At 37.0% G+C, this 22,620-nt stretch overlaps 1 protein-coding gene across 1 annotated transcript; it reads right to left on the reverse strand.

The window, feature by feature from the left end:
- Nucleotides 1-12,499: 12,499 nt before the first annotated feature.
- Nucleotides 12,500-21,842, reverse strand: UGLYAH (ureidoglycine aminohydrolase). The gene is made up of 13 exons (XM_089990743.1): nt 21,668-21,842; nt 21,387-21,512; nt 20,914-21,001; nt 20,716-20,792; nt 20,491-20,530; nt 19,060-19,126; nt 16,030-16,115; nt 15,775-15,856; nt 15,504-15,560; nt 14,496-14,534; nt 14,195-14,265; nt 13,094-13,147; nt 12,500-12,745 (listed from the first exon to the last, which is right to left on the reverse strand). Exons 1-13 carry the CDS (start codon nt 21,726-21,728, stop codon nt 12,676-12,678), a joined length of 918 nt encoding a protein of 305 aa, XP_089846869.1. The 5' UTR covers nt 21,729-21,842; the 3' UTR covers nt 12,500-12,675.
- Between the last annotated feature and the right edge of the window lie 778 nt (nt 21,843-22,620).

The raw sequence follows: 22,620 nt of genomic DNA on the forward strand, positions 1-22,620 counted from the left end.
ATTTATATCCTACGTGCATTATTCTTTCAGCTTTTTTTCTTGGCGTTAGTGCATTATGCAGTAACTAATGTATGTTTACTAATTACTCTTAAGATTTAATAACAGACATGTCATATTTGTAGGAATAACAACCCATCACAGAGTCAGTTCATTACGTCACGACAATTACAATGCCCCTCCAAAGGCATAAGTGTGACATTCTTAGAACAAATCCTATTCTGAAAACTCTTAAACTCTACTCTCATTTCTCAAAGTCAAACATCCACATTTAGCAACATTTTACATGCAACAATGTCATGATTATCTTCACATAGGATACATTTATAAATTAAATCATGTTATAAGTCAAGGAAGATGTAAATATGTGTCATTTTTAAACATCATACTAAACATCAAAATTATAGATTCATAAGCATGCTACAGAGTTGTTCTACTCAAAATAAGATAACACTAGCATACTTGTAACACATGGAACTCACACTCCAAGATGCCTAAATTAACCATGTATTTTATTTAAGTAATGAATTTGCAATTGTTCACTTACGTGGAATGATTAAATTTCAAATCTAAGGAATAACAATAGTCTCCTGGCAAATTCTGATCTAAAATAAATAGAAAATCCCATATTATCATTTATAGTCACATCTTGTAAAAATTATGAAAATATCCTTGAGCTTTCATGCCAAACTCTAACTCTATTTTCTTAGAGTTTGTCATTATGCCCCCTGCTAATGGATCCTACTCGAAAAGAAGAATCCAATGATCAAAAAATCATTTGAATCTGATACCAAGGTGAAAAGTTATGCCTAATCTACTAATCATGCATAATAAGGGCAAAATGATATTTTTACTTTTTGACCATCCCCGGACTCATGAAACTTTATCCTAGAATCAATCTGGGCTGAGTCCAATCTTTTCTTACACTAAACCTAGTTCACACTCACTCTGGTCCAGGTTTAGTTCAACTAAATCTTTTGATTGGGTTTTGGATCCAGATACAATCTTATTCTAATATAGATATTTTAAATTTTCAGACATAGATCCGACTAGATCCTAGATCTGGTATGATCGATTCAAACCTTATTCATAATGGGTTTGGTACAAATGTGGTGTAAATGATGAAATGAGCTTAGGTATGAATTGAACCCAACTTGATCCAATTTTGTTTTGGATCTACTCTATGTAGACAAGATCTGAGTTGAGTTTGGATCCAAACTCATATCTGACTCGTATTTAAAAACTGAGACATTCACAGTCTCGTGTTTTACTATGTTCAATATATATATATATATGTATATATTCGCGCACACACACACGTACATATATATTTTTTTATTTGTTCTAAAAAAAACTTGATCGAGTCGGTCTGTTAATAGCAGACTCGACTCGGTTTGGGGCACGCCCAGACTGAGTTGGTCTTGATTAAGACTGACCTAACTCGGTCTGGGTTACACCCAGACTTCACAGTCCAACTAACTCGGTCTGGTTTGTATCCTGAACCGAGTCGATCCCAATCATTTTTTTTTACAATAAAGGCTTGAATCCCTCTCTCTTTCCCCACATGGTGTCGTCGATAATTATGGTTGACGACGACGGGGGCAAAGGGAGGTGACTCCCTGTGCTTCTTTGCAAGGGGGAGGTAGGGAAAGGGATAACCCCCCTGTCCCCTGCCTTGCTCTTTTTTTTTGTATTGAGCCAACAACTCCTATGGTTGTCGGCTTTGATTTTTTGCCATCTGCCACCAACAACCTACTAGTTGTCAGCGGCTCAATTCAGGTAGAGACGGAGGAACCCACCAATGCCTTTCCCCAATGGTTGTCGGTTGTTGAGACAGGGACATCCCTCTGCCACCATCTCTTTTTATCTAGAGCAAGTCGCCGATAATTGTGTTGTCGGCGGTTAGGACAAAGGGGATGATCCCCTCTGCGCCTCCTCATTAAGGGCGGCAAGGTCAGGGGAAAATCCTTGTCCCCTCTCCTCTTTCCTTTACGGTGCCCTCCATTATCATTGGCAACTACTGTGGTTAATATTTTTTTTAAGGGGAGAGAAACGACTTATTTGTCATTGACAGTGATGCCTCCTTCTTCTCCTCTACCTCTTTCTTTCTTTCAATCTCTCTCGCTCTCTCTCTTACTCAACAAAAATGAGCCTGAGAGAGGGACGATGGCTTTTATAAGCCATGGGTGAGGGGTGTTACCCCTCTCCTCTTTAAGAGGAGTTTCTCCCTCTCTCCCCACTACTTAGTCATAAGACAGAGGAGGTTGCTCTCTCATTAAAGAGAGGAGGTGGGATCCTCCCTCTCCCCACTACCCATTAAATGGGAAAAGGGAGGGTCTCATCCCCCTTTGCCTAGCCAAACAAGATGGGTTCGAGCCCATTTGGTTTAGGCGTTATAATTTCACCTCCCTTAAAAGAATATTCATTATGAATCTTACCTTAAAATAAATGAAAAAATTATACATGAATGTTTGTCTCGTACTCCCACGTAGCTTCATTCTTGTTGTGATGCTTCCATCTTACCAGGACTATAGGAATAACATTCTTTCTTAATTTATATTATTTGAACTTTAAAATCCCTATTGGTTCTTCATTAATACTTAAGACTTCTTAAATATTCAACACTGATTCAACCGTATTCAGTATATGCGAAGGATCTGACATGTATTTCCTTAACCTGGATATATGAAACACATTCTGCATCTTAGACAATGATGGGGGTAATGCTAACCGATAGGCTGTAGAACCTATTTTTTTCAAGATTTTAAAGAGTAAGATATTTTGGACTTAATTTTTCTTTCTTTCCAAATGTTATTACCCCTTTAACTGATGATATCTTAAAGAAAACATGGTCACCTTACTCAAACTCTAACTCACGCCGCCTCTTGCCTACATAACTTTTTTAATGACTCTGGACTGTTAGGAGTTTTTCATAAATGAATTTGATATGTTTTTTCATTTGTCGAACCAATTTTAGCCCTAATGTCTTCCTCTCACCTACTTGGTCCCAACATTGAGGTGTTCTACAATGTCTCCCATATAAAGCTTTGTAGGGAGCCATACCAATGCTTGCCTAAAAATTATTGTTATATGTGAATTCTATTTATGGTAGAATCTTGTGCCAATAGTCATGATACTCTAATGTACAAGCTCACAACATATCCTTCAACGTTTGGATGATATTTTCTGATTGTTCATCTGTCAAAGGATAAAAAATTATGCTCATTTTTAATTGTGACCTCATTGCTTCTTGAAAGCTTTGCCAAAACTTGGAGGTGAATTTCAAATATTTGTCGAAGACAATAAAGTCTGGCATTCCATGCCATCTCACTATCTTTCTAATAAAGAGACGAGTCAACTGTTCAAAAGAACATATTGTCTTGCATGCGAGAAAATGCACTCATATCGCATTTAATCCCTCCTTGGTCTTAGGAAAGCCTGTGACAAAATTCATCGTGATGTCCACCCTCTTTCATAAATAAATGGGTCGCAGTTTCAAAAGTCCACCAGGTCTCTAATGTTCGATCTTCACTTGCTGTCATACAAGGCATCTGCTGACAAACTCAGCATCATCCTTCTTTATTTTATTTTACCAGAAGTTGTCTTTCAAATCCCTGTACATCTTCGTACTACTAGGGTGAATGGAGTACTTGGAATGATGAGCCTCATATAGAAGTTGTTTCCTAAGTTCCTCATCCATAGGAATACACACTCCATCTCGAAACCTCAAAATCTCTTAGTTGTCTACCTTGAAATCTGGAACCTCGCCTTTAGATACTGCTAATTTAATTCCTTCTAATTCTTGATCTAAGGTTTGCTTATCCTTGATTTTGTCCTAAATTTCAGACCCTAAGGTCGTCTGAACAAACATCAACTGACTTAGTAGACATTATACTTTTGCTTTTTGCTCTACAATGTTGATAAGCAGGTATGATACAGATAGTCTTGTGTCCGCTTTTGCTTTTTGATTAAGTGCATCAACCACCACATTAGCTTTTCTCGAATGATACTTTAACCCAAAATCATAATCCTTGAGTAGCTTAAGTTGTAGCCTATACCTCATATTCAATTCCTTCTGAGATAACAGATATTTAAAACTCTAATGGTCAATATAGACCTCAAATTATTCTCCGTATAAGTAGTGTCATCAAATTTTGAGTGTAAATATTATCGTCGTCAACTCTAAGTCATGAGTTGGGTAATTCATCTTGTACACCTTTAATTGTTGAGATGCATACTCGATAACCCTTCCATGGTGCACTAGGACGCATCTCAATACTTTATGTTATGCATCGCTATAAACGATAAAACTACCAGTGCCAAAAGGTAGAACTAACATTGGTGCAGTGGTTAATCGTTTCTTTATTTTTTGAAAACTTTGTTCACACTTCTCGTTCCACTCAAACCTTACATCCTTCTTTGTAAGTTTGGTTATTGGGGCAACCAATATTGAAAATCCTTTAACAAAATGCCTGTAATATCCTACTAAACCCAAGAAACTCTGACTTTTAGTCACATTCTTGGGTCCAGACCAGTTGGCCACCGCTTCAACTTTTGTTGAGTACACCATCACACCCTCTTTACTGATGATATGTACAAAAAATGAGACTTGATTTAGCCAAAACACACATTTAGAAAATTTATCATATAACTCATGTTCCCTAAGTGTTTGCAAAAATATTCTTAAGTGTTTTGCATGTTGTTCCTTATTGGCTGAATAGATGAGAATATCATCCACAAACACCACCATAAACTTATTCGAAAATGGTCTAAACACCCAGTTCGTTAAATCCATGAATGCAGTTGGGGCATTCGTTAGACCGAAGGGTATGACCAGGAATTCATAATGCTCACATCTTGAGCAAAAAGTTGACTGGGTCATATCCTCCTCCCAATTTTTTAATTGATGATACCTGAAGCGTAAATCCAACTTAAAAAAATAGGCTTTTCCTTGGAGTTGATTGAATAAGTCGTATATCCTTGGCAGTGAGTACTTGTTATTTACTATCACTGCATTTAATTTCCTATAGTCGATGCATATCCATAGTGACCCATTTTTGTTTTTTATAAACAAAATTGGTGCCTCCCAAGGTGCACCGATGGTCGGATAATTCCAACATCCAACAACTCTTGCAACGCATCCTTGAGTTCTTTAAGTTCTGCAAGTCTTATCCTATAATGCGCAATAGAGATGGGTGTCGTGCCAGGAACTAAGTCGATCAGGAACTCAACTTTTCTATCTGGCGGAAGTCATAATAGTTATTCAGGGAAAACATCCATGGATTTTTGTACAATATTCACCTCTGCGATCGTAAGGTTATTACCAATTTTTGACTTTGTATAAGCCAAATACCCAAGGCAACCCTTTTATAGGTAACAGTTGACCAGAAGACATGAAATAATTATTGGTTTTGCTAGTTTTTTAACACCCTGAAATGGTGAATATTAGGGCTTCGAGGTGTTGAAAACTGACACTTTTTCTCCAACAGTTGATAGTCGCATGATGGTTAGATAACCAATATGTGCCTAAAATAGCATCCACTCTCTTAAATTCTAATATCAGAAGGTCTACTAGCAATAGACGTTCTTCAATTTGCATCATGCATCCTTTGGTAACCTTATCCACATAAACAATTTTCCCCACTAGTATTTTTACTTGATAACTTAAGTCTAGAGGTGTAGGTGGAACAGGTAATAGTACATCAAAAGTAGAGATAGTAAAGTTATGTGTTGCTTTTGAGTAAAAAAGAACATGAGCACAAACACCAAAAATAAGAAGTGTACCTTACACAATGTTCAGACTAGCCAGAGCATCCTATAGAGTTGTCACATAAACTTGGCCTAGAACAACTGGTTTGTCTTTGGGTCTTGCTCCATCTTCTCGCACTGGCTAGAGATACTTCCTAGCGATGTGTCCTGTCTGTCCGTAATTATAGCACATGATATTTTTCTTATCATAACGACCTTCATGCTTTATGTCACAAGTTTTACAATTGTAGTTGTTCTTAAAAGGTGGCCCTTGGTATTGGTGTTTTTTTGCTTTTTGTTGCGAAGGCTTCTTCCCTTGCTGCTTATTGTTGCTTTCCTCACTGCTTCCTTCTTGTGCCTTCATAAATCTACTATTATTTTTTCTCTTCTTGAAAAAACCTTAGGATGACGAAATAGACTCTCCCAGTAATACTTGCTTTGGCTTTTTCTCTATCTTTGAATTTGATGTTTGGGAATCCCAAAAGTCATAACGAGATGCCATTTCTACCGGTCTGGCAAACTTTTGAATTTACAGTGGTCCCACCATCCTTAATATCTCAGGCTTTAGTTCACGCTCATAGAGCTTGCATCTTTGCTTCTTGGTAGATACTAAAGCCTTTGCGAATCTGGACAACAAATTGAACCTGGTGGTGTAGGCCATCATACTCTTGCTCCCTTGCTTCAAATTTTTAAACTCTTCTTTTTTTCCATTCTCTCGATCCTGGAGAAAATTTATCGGTAGAACTTGTTCCTAAAAGTGGTCCAGAGAATAAGTTCTCAATTTCAATGACATCTCTAATGGACCGCCAACAATATTCTGCATCTCCCACCAGGTTCGATGTTGTCACCCAAGATTTATGGTCCTATGGGCATTGTATGACATCCAATGTCTTTTCTGTTTGCATAATTCATTTCTCTATTGCCTCTCCCCCAGGAGTTTCATCAAAAGCAGGCACTCATATTCTTGAACTTCTCAGACCAAGAACTGCTTCCAAACACAACTTGGTTCTGAATCTGTTGTAGTGAATTTTGTAATAATTTAAGTAAAATTCTTTTTGTGGTATAGTCGGGAGGTACACCACTCCCCATAGTAGCATGGTCTTGTCTGTGTGAAACTAGTGATGCTCCTCCACCTTCTGCTCCCACACTATAAGGAGGCAGGCTCCTCGATGCTTGTGGAGATAGGAAAACACTAAGACTTGTAGTACCCTTTCTTGTGAAACCCTCAACTGTCTGCTTTGTTTGAGAAGGTGCAACTTGATTCCTACTTGCTTGAGAGCCCCTAGATTAGTAAGATGTACCTTGGCGAGTCCTTATACTGCAATTAAGAGTAAAGTAAGCTACTAAATGAATACGTGTGTCTCTGTTAAGCATTCAATATAATATGCAAGTAGACACATCCATCACACATAAACTATTATTTTATTGAAGAACATATTTACAAAGTTATCAACATTTTTACGAGTTTCCATAATACAACCTGTGAATCCCTAATAACAACTACGACATAAGTGTTTGTTCATGTGTCCTCTACCTTTCCTAGGTAAAGACATGTCCCGTAGAGTCTGTGTCAGTCCTCTTGCTTGCTCTTCTTCTAGGATGACAATGCTCTTGTCTTGTTGCACCATTGTTCATCTAGCATAATCATGACACAGTGCTCTGTGATGTTCCAAACTCCTCCCATTGCTACTGGTAGGGGCAACAATGCTCGGCTCTGATATGCAGTGGCAGTAGTAAGGTCTACTACAACCCGCACCACGTGCTGCTGCACCCCTGCATCCACAGTTCCTGATTGATCCTCTACTAATATGATTATAAGGAGGATGTACCAGTGATGCTAGTGTTCTCCCAATGGGTGGTTAGAGTAGTGCTACAATATTGGATTCATACCCTTGACTCTCGTAACCCCTGTCATTAATTATCACGATGATTGATGCCAGGAGAGGAGTGAGAGGTGTCATGTTCCTGATTGCCCTGAACACATCCATCAGGTCTGTCACAAAGAATGATAGGACGACAACCATCTGGCCCATGTGAATGATCTTCAGATGCTCCCGTCTTTTTGCATCCCTATCATTCCTATAGTCATTTTTTTTGTTGCTGCCATCATCCATACCTGCTAACATGAATAACTTAATAAGGTTGGGATCTAACCAACTATGTTGACTTTCCTACGACTCGATGCTATTGATTTAAACTTGGATGGTATAAATTATATTTTTGTAAGACTATAATCTTGATAATCCTCAATCCATAATTTTTTTTTTAAACGTGGCTCTGATACCAATTGTAACGACCCAAACTGAGACTTTTCAAGCCTGAGTTTGTGGACGTTAGTCCCTAAAGGAAAATTACCAAATTAACCTAAAAAATCATGACATTTTTTTTCATAATGATAATAAGGTCCATACATCCATCAATAGTAATGATTACCATTTCAACTGAAAGTATTCAAATTACATAATCTAAATAAAAGAAAATACACAGATGAAATGAAATATTCTAAGTACTTTGATATCTGATAGTAGCAGAGTCTGAATCCAAGGTCAAGTCATTCAATCAGTAGCAGTTTGCGAACCTACAGTTATAACCAAACGGGGTTGAGTCTACAACTCAGTAAGTTTACATTTACAAATAAGACACGATCATTACAATTGTATTAAACTCTAGGCTCCTAATCTTAGTTTTGTTTGCTAACTAAGCACACATATTATTTATGAATTTTATTCTATTCTACTGATTATCTGCCGTCATTCTTAAAGTAGACATTCACATTCTACTTTAATCATCTATTTCAAAAATAGCCGCTTTGGACGTAGCAACCCATGTAGACAACTCCGAGTCTATGGTGTTGACCAGACATATGAACTATTCATAATAACATAGTCCAAATCGGCCCAAACTATTGACTAATAATTACTTTTGTTTTGTTCGTCAGTTGTAATCCAGAAGCCTCAAAATGCTCATCGATAGCTAGCTGAAGAGCCTGAGATGTTATATCTGCCCCAAAGGTGTCCGAGGAGCTATACTTGCCTTCAAGGTTTATAATTCATGCTATATCCTACATGTGTCTATTGGGCAATATTTTTAACTCCTAAGGGTTATTTAGGATTTTTTGAGCAAATCTTGAGGTACGAACGTGATACACATACCCTAAATGATTCCCCAGACCATGTTTCTCCTTGTAAAGTTTCTTATCATATTTTGCATTGTTATCCTATGTGCATTATTCTTTCAGCTTTCTTTTCTTGGCGTTAGTGCATTATGCAATAACTAATGTATGTTCACTAACTACTCTTAACATTTAATAACAGACATGTCATATTTTTAGGAATAACAACCCATCACAGAGTCAGTTCATCACGTCACGACGCTTACAATGCCCCTCCCAAGGCATAAGCGTGACATTATTAGGATAAATCCTATTTTGAAAACTCTTTAACTCTACCTTCATTTCTTAAAGCCAAATATCCACATTTAACAATATTTTACATGCATCAATGTCATGATTATCTTCACACAAGATACATTTATAACATAAATCATGTCATAAGTCAATGAATATGTAATATGTGTCATTTTTAAACATCATACTGAACATCAAAATTATAGATTCATAAGCATGCTACACAATTGTTCTACTCAAAACAGGATAACACTAGTATATTTATAACACATGAAACTCACACTGTAAGATGCCAAAATTAACCAACATCTATTTTATTTAACTAATGAGGAATTTGCAAATGTTCACTTACTTGAAATGCTTAAATTTTAAATCTAAGGAATAACCTTAGTCTTCTCACAAATTTTGATATAAAAGATACAAAATCTCATATCATCATTTAAAGTCTCATCTTATAAAAATTATAAAAATATCCCTAAACTTTCATGCCAAACTCTTACTCCATTTTCTCAGAGTTTGTCATCATGACCATTGTTAATGGATCCTACTCGAAAAGAAGAATCCAATGATCCAAAAATCATTTGAATCCGATATTAGGGTGAAAAGTTATGTCTAATCTATTAATCGGGTATAATAAGGGCAAAATAGTTTTTTTACTTTTTTTACCATTCATGGACTCATGAAACATTATCCCAGACTCATTCTGGGTTGAGTTCAATCTTATCTTTACACCAAACCTAGTTCACACTCACTCTGGTCCAAGTTTAGTTCAACTAAATCTTTTGATTGAGTTTTGGATCCCGATCCAATCTTATTCTGATGTGGTTCTTTTAAATTTTCAAACATAGATCCGATTGAATCCTGGATCCAGTATGACCAATCAAACTCTTGTTTATAATGGTTTGGTACAAATGTGGTGTCAACGATAAAATGAGCTTAGGTTTGAACTGAACCCAACTAGATCCAAATTTGTTTTGGATCTACCGTATGTATAGACAATATTCAATATGAGTTTAGATTCGATTCAGATCCGAACCCAGATATGATTCGTATTGAAAAACTGAGATATTCATAGTCTTATGTTTTTTCATGTTCAATATATATGTATATGCACCCACCCACCCATCCATCCACCCCCCCCCCCCCCACACACACATATATATATATATATATATTATTTTTATGTATTTTTATATTATCACCACCGACAATGGTTGTCGATGGCTGAGGAAGGGTCATCCCCCTCTGTCTCTTTTTATCCAGTGCAGGCCATCGAAAACTGTGTTGCTGGTGGTGAGGAACAGAGGGGATGATCCCCTCCGCATTGAGGGCGGCAGCTGTCCCCACCCCTTTTTCCTTGACGGTGCCTTCCATCATCGCCGACAACCACTATGGTTGCCAATTTTGTTTTTTTAACCGGGGAGAAACGACTTACCTGTCACCGGCCATGATGCCCTTCTCACCACCTCCTTCTTTTCCTCTCCTGCTTCATTCTTTTTCTCAATCCCTCTCTCTCTTACTCAATGGAAATGAGATTGAGAGAGAGAGAGAGGGCCATGGCTTTTATAAGCCATGGGTGAGGGGCGTTACCCCCTCTCCTCTTTAAGAAGTGTTTCCCCCTCTCTCCCCACTACTTAGTCATGGGAGAGAGGGGTTACTCTCTCATTAAAGCGAGGAGGTGGGCTTCTCCCTCTCCCCACTACCCATTAAATGGAAAAGGGGGGTTCCCACCCCTTTTGCCTAGCCGAACCAGGTGGGTTGGAGCCCACCTGGTTTAGGCGTTACAGTCTCTTATCCTAAGAGCGGTTTCTCCATGTAAGTATAAAAAAATTTGTTATAATGCCTGATTTTTCTCAACCCGAAACAATATGCTTTTTCTTTGAAAAAATATAATCCAAGGGCTGATTTTCACTAAGGGTACGTTCGGCCACTCAACTCGCACTCTGATTTTGGAATCAGAATGTCCCAGGGCAACCCACCCGTGAGTTCTAAAATCTCATGGGTCGCCATGATTTCCAATACATATTTAAGATCTTGTTTTTAATGTTTTTTACCTGAACCTGTATTACAATACATATTTAAGATCTTGTTTCAACCTTAATTAGACCTGATTTGAATCAGAACTTGGATTCGGATCTACTGTTTGCATTTTAGATTTGGATTACTATCTGGCATTGTCCAACATATATCCTATCCGTTTGCAAACCTAGTTTTAAAGGGCATAGTGCAACACTTCACAAATAGCTGTTTGCAGGCTCGTTTACAAATAGCCACCTGGTTTGATGCTAGCTAGTTAAACCGCCCCTTCCTAAATGAGGGTCCCAATCAAAGAAGTTAACTAGGCATTTCAAATTAAAATTACTGTACTTTTATTATTTTCATAGGCAATAAAAATCAAACTTAATCCTTTTTTTGTTTTGAAATGAAATAAAGCTTAATCTATGTTTTGGTTTCTGAAAAAAGAGAGATAATTTTATTGATGGGAAAAATGAAAACAGACAACATAAGAGAATGAAGAAACCAATTCTTTTGTAACCTAAAATTAAGATAAGAATAGATGCATGCTCTCTCTCTCTCCCATTTGCCTTGCATTGCTAAAAATCAATTCAGTAGCTAAAAGCCCACAAGGGCTCTCCACATCTGGCTAGGTGGATCGGCTTAAGGCATTCAAGTTGAATGATGTCCCGACTTCAAACTCAGCACTCCTTAGTGGGCAAAGGAGGCGGTTGAGGAGTTTTAACCGCTTGGGGGTGAGCCATACAACATACCATCAATCTCTCTAGGGCCCCACCACCAGAACCAGGATTCCCCTCAAAAAATATAAAAACTAAGACTAATGGACAACATGTATTTGTTAATGTATAGGTACTTCCCTACACCCCAAGGGGCTTTGGCGTAGTGGGGTGGGGTCTTGGCTGCTAGACGGGCAGTCAAGGTTCTAATTTCATGGGCGTCACCCCCTCTGCGCAAGCCAATGCCTAGCATAGGCCGAGTTTTACGCTGCTGGCACGATGACTGTAGGTATGGCAGGCTGAGCCAGCGTGACCAAGTCTTTGTGCCGGGTGCAGTTTCTTCGGGTTATAAATTAAAAAAAAAAGTACTTCCCTACTGTTCACATTTATAATAATTTGAACTTTAGAAAGTTCTCACTTGTCATCTGGCTATAAGTTTTAGAAAATTTTACCCTAAACTTCTATGAATTATAATAATATCTATCAAAGTCCCGTTTTCTGGTCGTGTAAAACTATATCTGGTCATTATGTTGGTGCCACTACACAAACCAGAATGAAAATAGACTATTCACATATTTCACTGCAATTAAACTAATGCCAACAACAATAAAACTGCACTATAAATAACGCCCTCAACAAAAAAAAATGAACATCAGATAACTAGTCAAAGCTTAGCAAATATTGAGCAACCTAATGGCGTTCTTAACTTTCTTGACCAAAATTATACATACACCCCAAGGAGAGGGTTCTTTTCATAGCATCCAATTTTCAATCACTTCTTTGCCATCATAGTCATAACGGGTTCCTGTTGACATCCTTGTAAAGTAGGTACCTCGATCTACTTTTTCCAAGGGCAGCATACCTGTGGAAATATATCCAAATCAGAATCATGCAAGGAATTGGAAACGTATTTCAGGCTCCGTTTGGGAGCCTTGAATAGGAGGTGTGTTGCGGTTTCCCCCAGTGCTCTCATGCTGCCTGCTGTTTGGGAGCAGTGGTGTTGCCAAAACACTCAATTGGGAATGGAGTTGGCAGCCCCAACACCATACACGAGGATGTTTTGGCAACTTCATCCTCGGCCACATTTTATCAAAACCATATTTTAGCAACACATGTAAATATTGTTTCCATCTCAATGCAAAGGCCCAAATATAGCCTTATTTTATCAAGACAATCAGCATGTCCTTTTTGACATATAACTCGTTCTTACCATTGAGGCACAAATGGTGCCATCCAAATTGCATCCCCGGCTTGGACAGGATACCTTTTCAAGACAAAATGAGAGGCTCACAAGAGTATCAGGAACATAGATATATACAGATAACAATCAAGAAAAGAAAAGAAGTGGATATTGAGGACAGAACTAAAAAATCACCACAAAAAAGGAACTTAACTAATTTCACCTGTGAAAGATCAAAACTTCAATAATCAATTTAGCCCATGAAAGACCACAACTGCGAGTAGTCTTCCACCACTATTTCATGAATGGAATAGATTAAGGCAGGCAAGCCTTTGAAGTACCATATCCTCCGTGTCAAGAAGCATCGTGACTCATTCCAAGCAACTAAATTAGTGGTCAAGAAGGTTGTAGAGCCTCTCCATAATATTGGCAAATATCCCCACAATTTGCTACAACTCCATGGCAGTGGATATTGCAAATTCTATGAGACATTCATTGTTTGGGTTGGATGTCAAGAATGTAGTTCCACGCAAAGCTCATAGGGATCTCTCTCCTAGTTATATAGCAAGTTTGGTAAGTTTTCTCACTTACCAGATTTTCCTAGGTCCTTGAACCATAATTCTGGTACCACACCAGCCTGATTTTCTTACTAGAAATTCTGTAATTTCCAGGGTAAATAATAAGATTTTTCTAATCCATTACCAAGATCTATCACATGGTCAAAATCCATTAATTTCGACAACTTTAAGGTGGTTTTCATAGCTTAATTTGGTTGGTTGAGCTTATGAGATCACCTTATGCAGTTTTTTCATGAGCAACCTTAATATCTATGCACAAACACTTCTACAATAAAGTAGAAACATAATGAAACTTCTAATGTGACAGATGTGCCTGAAAGTTCGGCCAAAAAACAATACCAAAATTACTATGAATCAATAGTAATAATGAGTGCAGACTACTCGGAAACAAAATCATAGTATGAAGAATAATGCAAAATCATCAAGAGCTTACTAACCAAACCATTTTAATGAATGAAGCATATAAAAAACATCTAGTTTTCAAACTACCATCCTCAAATATTAATCTCACAGGATGGGAAATGCAAAAAGTTTTACAGTACATAATACTAACCAGCTGTCACCCAAGCGATATATTCCATGCCCCTCTAGAAGCAGCAAACCATGTTGATTATAATGAACCTCCTGTTCCATTGAACCAAAAAAACAAAGTCATATGAAGATCTTCGACTTAGGAAGATCTAATAGAAAGGAAAAATTCAACAAATCAACGTGGCTCAAGAAGCAAAGCTGAACATTGCCAGTGCATAAAATAAATAGAATGATAAACTGATTGTTGCACAATGGAAAAATGATGGATCCAGTTTGTTAGCCATTTTTTTTGGGAAGAGGAAGAAGCTGGATATTATACAAACCTTCACATTAAGATACTCTCCAGGTTGAAAATCCATAATCTGCAAAACATGTACATAGAACTTCAGCTTATCAAAATCTTGTAAAAATACCATTCTAGCACCAAGAACATTGAACAAGTTTGTGCCACAGCACAGCAAAATGTCAGCGCCAAAAAGAAACTTATAACTTTATAAGAAAAGTTGCAAGTTACAGAAATCCATAAAGTGAATGTATTTGTTTAAGATCAAAATAACACAATCAAGAGAATATCACATGCTTCAGGGATATATATAAGAAAAGGATGCAAAACACTAGTGTTCTAACAAAGTTGCAGTGCAAAAAAATAGTGTGCGTCATTTTCTAAAGGAACTCATTTCATAGGCATGAGTAGAATAGGCTAGCCAAACAAAATTTCAACAGAGAAAAACTTTTAAGTAATCAATCTAGACTATAATCTACAAAGACAAAAAGAAAATCCTCATATTTCTTTACAATAAATTAAAAAGACAAGGAATAACAAGGAACGGAAAAAATCACTTTCTAACAAGCATGTGACATAAAGGAGGTGACAGCAATGAAAAAGTCTGACAGATCCATAAATAACCAATTATAAAGGTGCAGATCTGAATGGGTCGCACATGAAACTCATGGGTTACATACCCAAGGAGCATGCAGAAAACCTTCAAGTTTAGGTTCATGAGGAAGAGTTGCTAGAAAATAGAAGTTCAGTCACTAAGTCAATGATTCTCCACAAAATTACAAATAAAAAGAGAACCGCATTATCATGATTCATAGTTTGAAACTTTGAATCAAACATTTGAAATGAAAATACCAAAATACCCTAGAACACACATCTGGAAAGTGGAAAGAAATCACAAATACTCTTAACTTTAAAATAAAACAGTTGCATATCAATCATACCGATTTTTGTCAGAAGCACGTTACATCAATCATAGAGAAATAATGCAAGAGTTTAATTGATAAACTAAACAGATTTCAAAATACATAACATTCTTGAAATGTCTCACATGGATATTGAAGTCATACGCAGCAGTAGTTGGTAACAGTTTCCGCAGTTCAAACACCTGAAAATATAGCAGTAAACATTGCAGAATCCATCAATAACAATAAATTTCAAAAGTAATTCTATCGTAATGGCAATAACAGTACATATCAGATTGATTTTGTGATATCATGGGAAAGTAAAATAGAAAAATATAAGACAGCAGCTGATAAATATTTATTCATCACATGAAATGTTTTCAGTCACTAGAAGTAAATACAGTGGCAGTAAATTACCTCTCCTGGGGTGTCCAAAAGTTTCTGCATTTGTGTTGAACTAACAACAACCTCAGTGGCATGATTTTCTAAATTTTGATACCTAAAATAAAAAGGATGGAGGATCCCAAGTAGATTGTTTAATTAACAGATGAACCAACCAAACTGACTCAAGAAGAAAAAAGAAAACAAAGAAGAAAGGGAAAAAGAACCAAGACAAAATCTCTCACAATATGTATGAAACAATACTAAGGAGTCAGGACAAAAGAAACGAACCTGCGTTCAAAAAGAACAACAAAGGCTGATGTGTCACATGTGAAAGAATGCTCATAGTTGGCAGGTAGATATGCATAAGAGTCCACCTACCATCAGGAAGAACGAAAATTAACTATAAATTCTATCATAGAAGTAGATACAGGAGGTGGAATCTATGTGCATATATTATGAGAACAAAACCTAGATACAAACAAAGCTATGCCAGAAATGTAAATCCATATCTTAGAGAGAAATGAATAGTGCCATGAGAGATTTTTCTCGTAGCAATTTTAGGTAAAAAAAATTGATTAGCACAATAATGGGAAAAAGAATATTCTCAGACTAATACAATGTGGATTCCAATCTTGTTTCCAGTAAGTAACAAAAATCAGATAACTCTAGTAATAATATTCAATAACTTATTTTCTAGAAGATTTTATGAGTGTCAATTTCGTCATCCATTCATGATATCCAGAATCTACATTTCATAACATGCAGATTGGATAAATCAGAGAGGGTTAAAGATTTTGCAACACTGGACAGGACCCATATATATACACTGGATAGTTGCAATGCATTGCTTGGACAGGAACCAAACATTGATAAGACAGATATCTAACTGAAAAATACAAACATACACTTGTGCCTGTGCACACACAGACACATGGACAGAAGCTTTTCATTTTTATATTCAATACATGTCACACACAGAAGGAGAGTTTTCCTTTTCATTTTTTCATATTCAATATGTGCATCAAATATTGACAGGCATTATCACTTGTTAGCATATTAGTAGTCCTTCACTATTCATGATTGTGCAAAAATATTTTAACACCTCCAACCAAACCACATTAAAATTAGGCAAAGCTAATAAGGAGATTTAGAATAAAGGATTAGTACTTCAAAGAAAGAACCTGGATATTCTTAAATAATGCATCATCATTATAATTATCATCATCATCATTAAGCATTACCCTACTTTCAAACTTGCTTCTCTCATTCCTTAATTTCTAGAGCTAAAATCGGTTCACTCCATAGTATAGTCTTCCACTTCTTCATTGGTCATTTTCTTTTCCCAGCTCCTCCAAATCATTTCAAACCGACCTTTTGAAAGGATGTTACAACAGATATTCTTATAACATGCCCAAACCATATCAGATTGCATTTTTTTTTCTTAAATATATTGTTAGAACTACTCCTAGCATCCTCTAATTTATTAATTTTCCTTTTTGTTACTCTACACAGGCATCTTAACTTCGTACACTCAGTCACATTATAGTTGGCCAACATTTCAGAACCATATCAAAGGTTTAATCTTATGGCTGTCTCATCAAACGACCTACAATTGAATATGCAACTCATTTATCATGTAACAATCTACTACATTGCCTTTTTTCATTTAATAGCAATCCTAACATTGATATCTTTGTCAAAGCCACCACTTTATTATATGACGTATTTTAGGTGACAAATTTTATTGTATTATTGAAATAAAGTATCTTTCCTCGGTACCCCTCTAGAGATCCAGTTTCTTGTATGTGTATTCACTCCTCTAGCTAATAAGTAATATATTATTTACAAAGAACACACGCCATGGAGCCTCTTATTGTCAGATATAGCTAAGGCAAATTGGGCTGAAAGGTAGCAGTGTGAAAAGTTCAAATTTGGGGCATACATCTGACTCATCCAAATTTGGTGCAACTGGAGTGTTGTGCGATCGTAGAATGCCATTGCGGTTGAAGGGAAAGTTTTATAGGACGACTATTAGGCCTGCTTTACTATATGGTACGGAATGTTGGGCTGCCAAGAGACATCATATTCAAAAAATGAGTGTAGCTGAGATGCGTATGCTGAGATGGATGTGTGGAAATACAATAAAAGATAAGATTCGGAACGAGGAGATACGTAAGAAGGTAGGAGTTGCACCCATTGAAAATAAGATGAGAGAGAATCGTTTACGGTGGTTTGGACATATTCGGCGAAGGCCTAATGATGTTCCAGTTAGAAGGATGGAGAAATGGGAAAATATATTAGTTAAAAGAGGTCGGGGTAGGCCTAGGAAAACATGGATGGAGGTGATAGGAAAAGATATGAATGCTTTGAACCTCACCAAGGACATGGCATTGGATAGAAATGATTGGAGGAGAAGGATTCATGTGGAAGACCCATAATGATTTTCTTTTTTGGTTCATATCGCCGACCCCAATTATTTTGGGATGAAGGCGTAGTTGTTGTAGGATTTGACAATGCTAGCTACATCCAATTAATAATCTTAATTTGGGATATATTTTTAGATTTGTTAAACCTGTTGTTGATATTTAATAATGCTGGCAACTGCCATTAATATGTGAATGCACACACACACACACACACAAAATCCAAGTGAAGTGGAACCAGCACGAACAAGAGAATGCATAACATAATTTATCACTTTTAGATTACAAATAGAAGTCCATCACTAGAGTTACTACAGCAGGAACTCTTAAAAAATATGTTATAGAGGAGGCAGTACACCAAAAAATATAATATTTAACATTTGATGATAGCATGTCATTAAAATGAAACATGCATAAAACAGACAGCTGTCATAGAGGTAACGAAAATTATTAATGTTTGCAAAGTAAAAAAAAAAAAAACAATAAAAGAGCACCAGTTAAACAAAGTGAAATATCCAACATTTCTTGTAGTAAGTGAAGGATCCAAATATTTAGTATACCATATGCATATGCATGGCAGCTGCAATAAATAAGAATGATAAACCATAGAGCAAAATTTGCTTATTATTTTATTTGAATTGGAAAAATAATACACAAATAATTTGTGGCATCTCAAGTCACAAACATGTAGAGATAGATCCCCATGTTAAAGAAACAAAATCTGATGACAATTCAAAAAATTGAACATGTAATCATTTTTCCAAAAAAAGATAGAGTGAAAGATGCTAAGATCAAGTGGATGGTTTTGCCCTACAGAGCTGATTACAAATCATTGTGCATTCGTACTAGGCTGTGAAAGTAAGACATGTCAAGACATGCCTGCATATGAACTTACATTTAGTTCATGGCTCATCCCAGACCCATTTGACAGCATCAGGCTTCCTTGGAGCACAAACAAGAACCTGGATGCCACCTCATCAAATTACTGTGATATAAGTTTCATATATATAAAAGAAAAGACAATATCTGAGCTTGGATGAAAGCAAGATTGTTTGTTGGCTTATTGTATATCACAAAAAAAAATATTGAATAAGCACAAGATTCTTTGACAACCCAAAGAACAGTTAACAAAAAGAACTACAAGTACAACCATTTGGAGAGTAAACGTGAACACCTACTTACTGGCATATAATTGAAAGTGAAATTACGTCAGTTTTAAATAGGTGAATGAAGTTGGTTCATCAATGAAGACAAAGGAGGGGAAAGTGAGAAAAAAATGCTCTACAAGTCAGAAAAATAAGATAAACGAATGCAAGTCCCTATCCATATAGTGACACTATGACTATCTCTCTTGTCAAAAATAGACACAAACAGATGGGTATACGTGGCTTGCCAACTTAATGCATTGCACTTCAGATGTGTATTGTACTCTATTTATCAAGGTCCACTTTTGCTTAATATAATACTGAACAAGCTACCTGCTACATTCTACTAAGATTGTGTCTTTATCATGAATTCTACAGTGAACAAAAATGGATCTTATGTCCCACAAATTTCATGTGGCATCATAGATAGGGTGCACGTAAACTAAGGGAGTGTTTGAACCCTTGGATATGAGCTGGCGTGGGGTGGTTGATGTGACATGGGCCCTAAACCAAGATCTGAGGCATTTCAAACACCAGATCTTATATCAGGGATCTGAAATCCCTGACACGAGAGAGAGAGAGAGAGAGAGAGAGAGAGAGAGAGAGAGAGAGAGAGAGAGAGAGAGAGAGAGAGAGAGAGAGATCTTGTCCGATTGGTTGGGGGAGAGGGGTTGGACGAAAGAACCTCAGATCTCCCTCAGGTCTGAGATCCAAGGGATCCAAACATCCTCTCTAAGTTAAATTTCATCTTACACTTGCCCATGTCAGCTAATGGCCAAATTCGCCGAAGCATCTGGGTGGTTTAGATTATATCTTCTACATCTGTAGAGCCTGATAATGTGCAACTGTAAAGGAAACAAGTTCGGGCTTCATAAATTGATGAGATCTAAAACCTTTGTTCACGACACACATCTTTTTAAGTGGGCGACTTTTTTTTAAAGTGTTGAAAACATTTTGTTTATTTCATATTTTTTGATTGATAAAGCAAACCAACATCATATTAAACTAACAAGAAAAGGATTCAAATTCCAAATGTCAAGTACAGGCATATCTTTGAAAATGTCCAACAACCCATTAAGTCAAAAGACTTGGTGTGTGCTTACAGAAAGGAGTGCTTCTCCAACTATAGATGACAATATATTTGAGTGACAACCGTTTGAACTGAAAAATAAGTTATGCACCTTTCAACATCTTTTGGAGGTAATGCAGACTCTGAATTCACTGTAGCAGACAAGGTTACATATAAGTACTCCATGAGTAATCGTGGAAGAAAAAAAAACAGGAAAATAGCATCCACCAGTTAAAACCAATTCAGAAATAAACATTCAAGACAAATAACTTCTTGCAATCGATCAGATGCTACAAATTAAAAACACAACTTCATGCATAGCATAAATAAATCCAACCTGTCATTTTTGCCAAATACATTACAAAATGTGCACCCATGGCGGGGGTGATCAAATAAGCTCCCAATGTATTCGTCCTGCAACAGCAGCAATTAAGCCAATAAAACAGATCACTTAAAGTATCAGTAACATCTCAAGCAATATAAAATCATGCCATTGACTAGAAATTGTCTTCTGTCCAGACATTGTTCCACATACCAATCAGGAAGAGGACTAAAAACGTGACTTTCAGGAGTGATTACAGCATGGTCTCTTCTGTACACACTACGTGTGAAGCCCGGTAAATCTGCCATAGAGAAAAACAAAGACTAGCCATTTGTTCAATGAAATTCTGTTTAAAACATGACCTAAGATTCCATGTTGCTAGCCAACAAATGCAAAGAAGGGGGAAAAATGATATTCAACCCCAAATTGAAAAAAGCTAAATTGCAACCATAATTTGGTTACCGTTTCTTGTTCCAACAAGAGCTCTTCCTCAAGACTAATTTTAGCCATCTTACCCAGAAAGCAAAACGTCTCAAAATTATTAACACTTTAAATAAACACAAAGCACATATCGTGTTTGTGGACATATACATTTACATCAACCAAAAATTGGTCTGTGGATTATTTCCTGTAAAGAAAGAAAGGTTTGTTTAAGTTCCAACCATTTAAATCAATTAATCTCTCACCTTGGAGATGGTGGGGCGAGAGAGTAGGATTTATGACTTTGGCATAACGAGGGTGCTCTATAGAAGCAGCCAGCACGGAAGCGGATGAGCAAAAGCCTTCCTGGCCATATGGGGATTGAATGGCACCTGGGTGATCAACCAATTAGATTGCAACCATGAAACAAATCAGATTAGAAGAAAATGGAAAGGACCCATCAACTCTGAAGTGAGTAATAAGTTGTTTGGTGGGGAGATGAACATATGGGTGTTGAAGAAAAGAAGGAATAGTGGTGAAAGAGTACCGCAGGGAAGGAGGGTGGTGAGAAGAACGCTGAAGATGGTTGCTTCTATCCTTCTCTGCATTGTGGCTTGCTACAGCAATGGAGACGGAACCAGAGTTTTTCCTGTTTTCAGGATTTTGTGCAGGATCCAAACAGTGCTAGTGAGTGAAACCACTCTTCTATTATCCTCTAACTAAAGTTTTGGTTTTGATTCCTTTCGCATTAATATTACAATGAAAGTAGGCAACGCATGTTGGCAAAGCGAGTTGGAGGTCAGACCCAAGTCCGATACCATGAGAGGTCAAGTTGCATGTTTTTTTTTTTTAATTTATAACCCGATCGCGCTGGCTCAGCCTGCCATACCTACGGTTGTCGCGCCAGCAGCGTAAAACTCCGAGGCTAGGACCCCTGACCCAGGGTCTATGCTATGCATTAGCTTGCGTAGGAGGTGACACCCATGAGAATCGAACCTTGACTGCCCGTCAAGCACCCAAGGCCCCACCCCACTACGCCAACCCCCTTGGAATCTCATACTGGCAAACATTTACCCTTTGTTTGGATCACTTTATAAGTTGCTCCTTGCCATCTATGCTTATTTTAAACAGCAAGTTTTGATTTTCAAATATTTTATTTTTGTTTTTTAATGACATTTTTTTATAAATTTCACTTTTTTCATATACAGGAGGCATAACATCTTGATTTATAGCTTGTGCTGGGTTAATTAACCCACCCCCATAACCCCTAGAATGGGATTCTAGAGGGTGTTTGAATTCCTCGGATCTGATTTGGTATGGGCTCAGCATGCGCGAGATCAAAGTCTTTTGCAGAGGGTCCCCAAAATTCACCAGTTCTTATTTGATTATGTTATACCTAAATTAGGTTGCACTAGTTCTGCGTTTATGCTATTTTGGTAGATCTAAGCATGTCAATGGGTCAGGACTTACTTGGCTCAACTGCTTGTTTATAATTAGGCC

This window comes from Nuphar pumila, chromosome 16 (genome assembly GCF_984573655.1).
Source record: "Nuphar pumila chromosome 16, dmNupPumi1.hap1.1, whole genome shotgun sequence".
NCBI classification, from domain to species: Eukaryota; Viridiplantae; Streptophyta; class Magnoliopsida; order Nymphaeales; family Nymphaeaceae; genus Nuphar; species Nuphar pumila.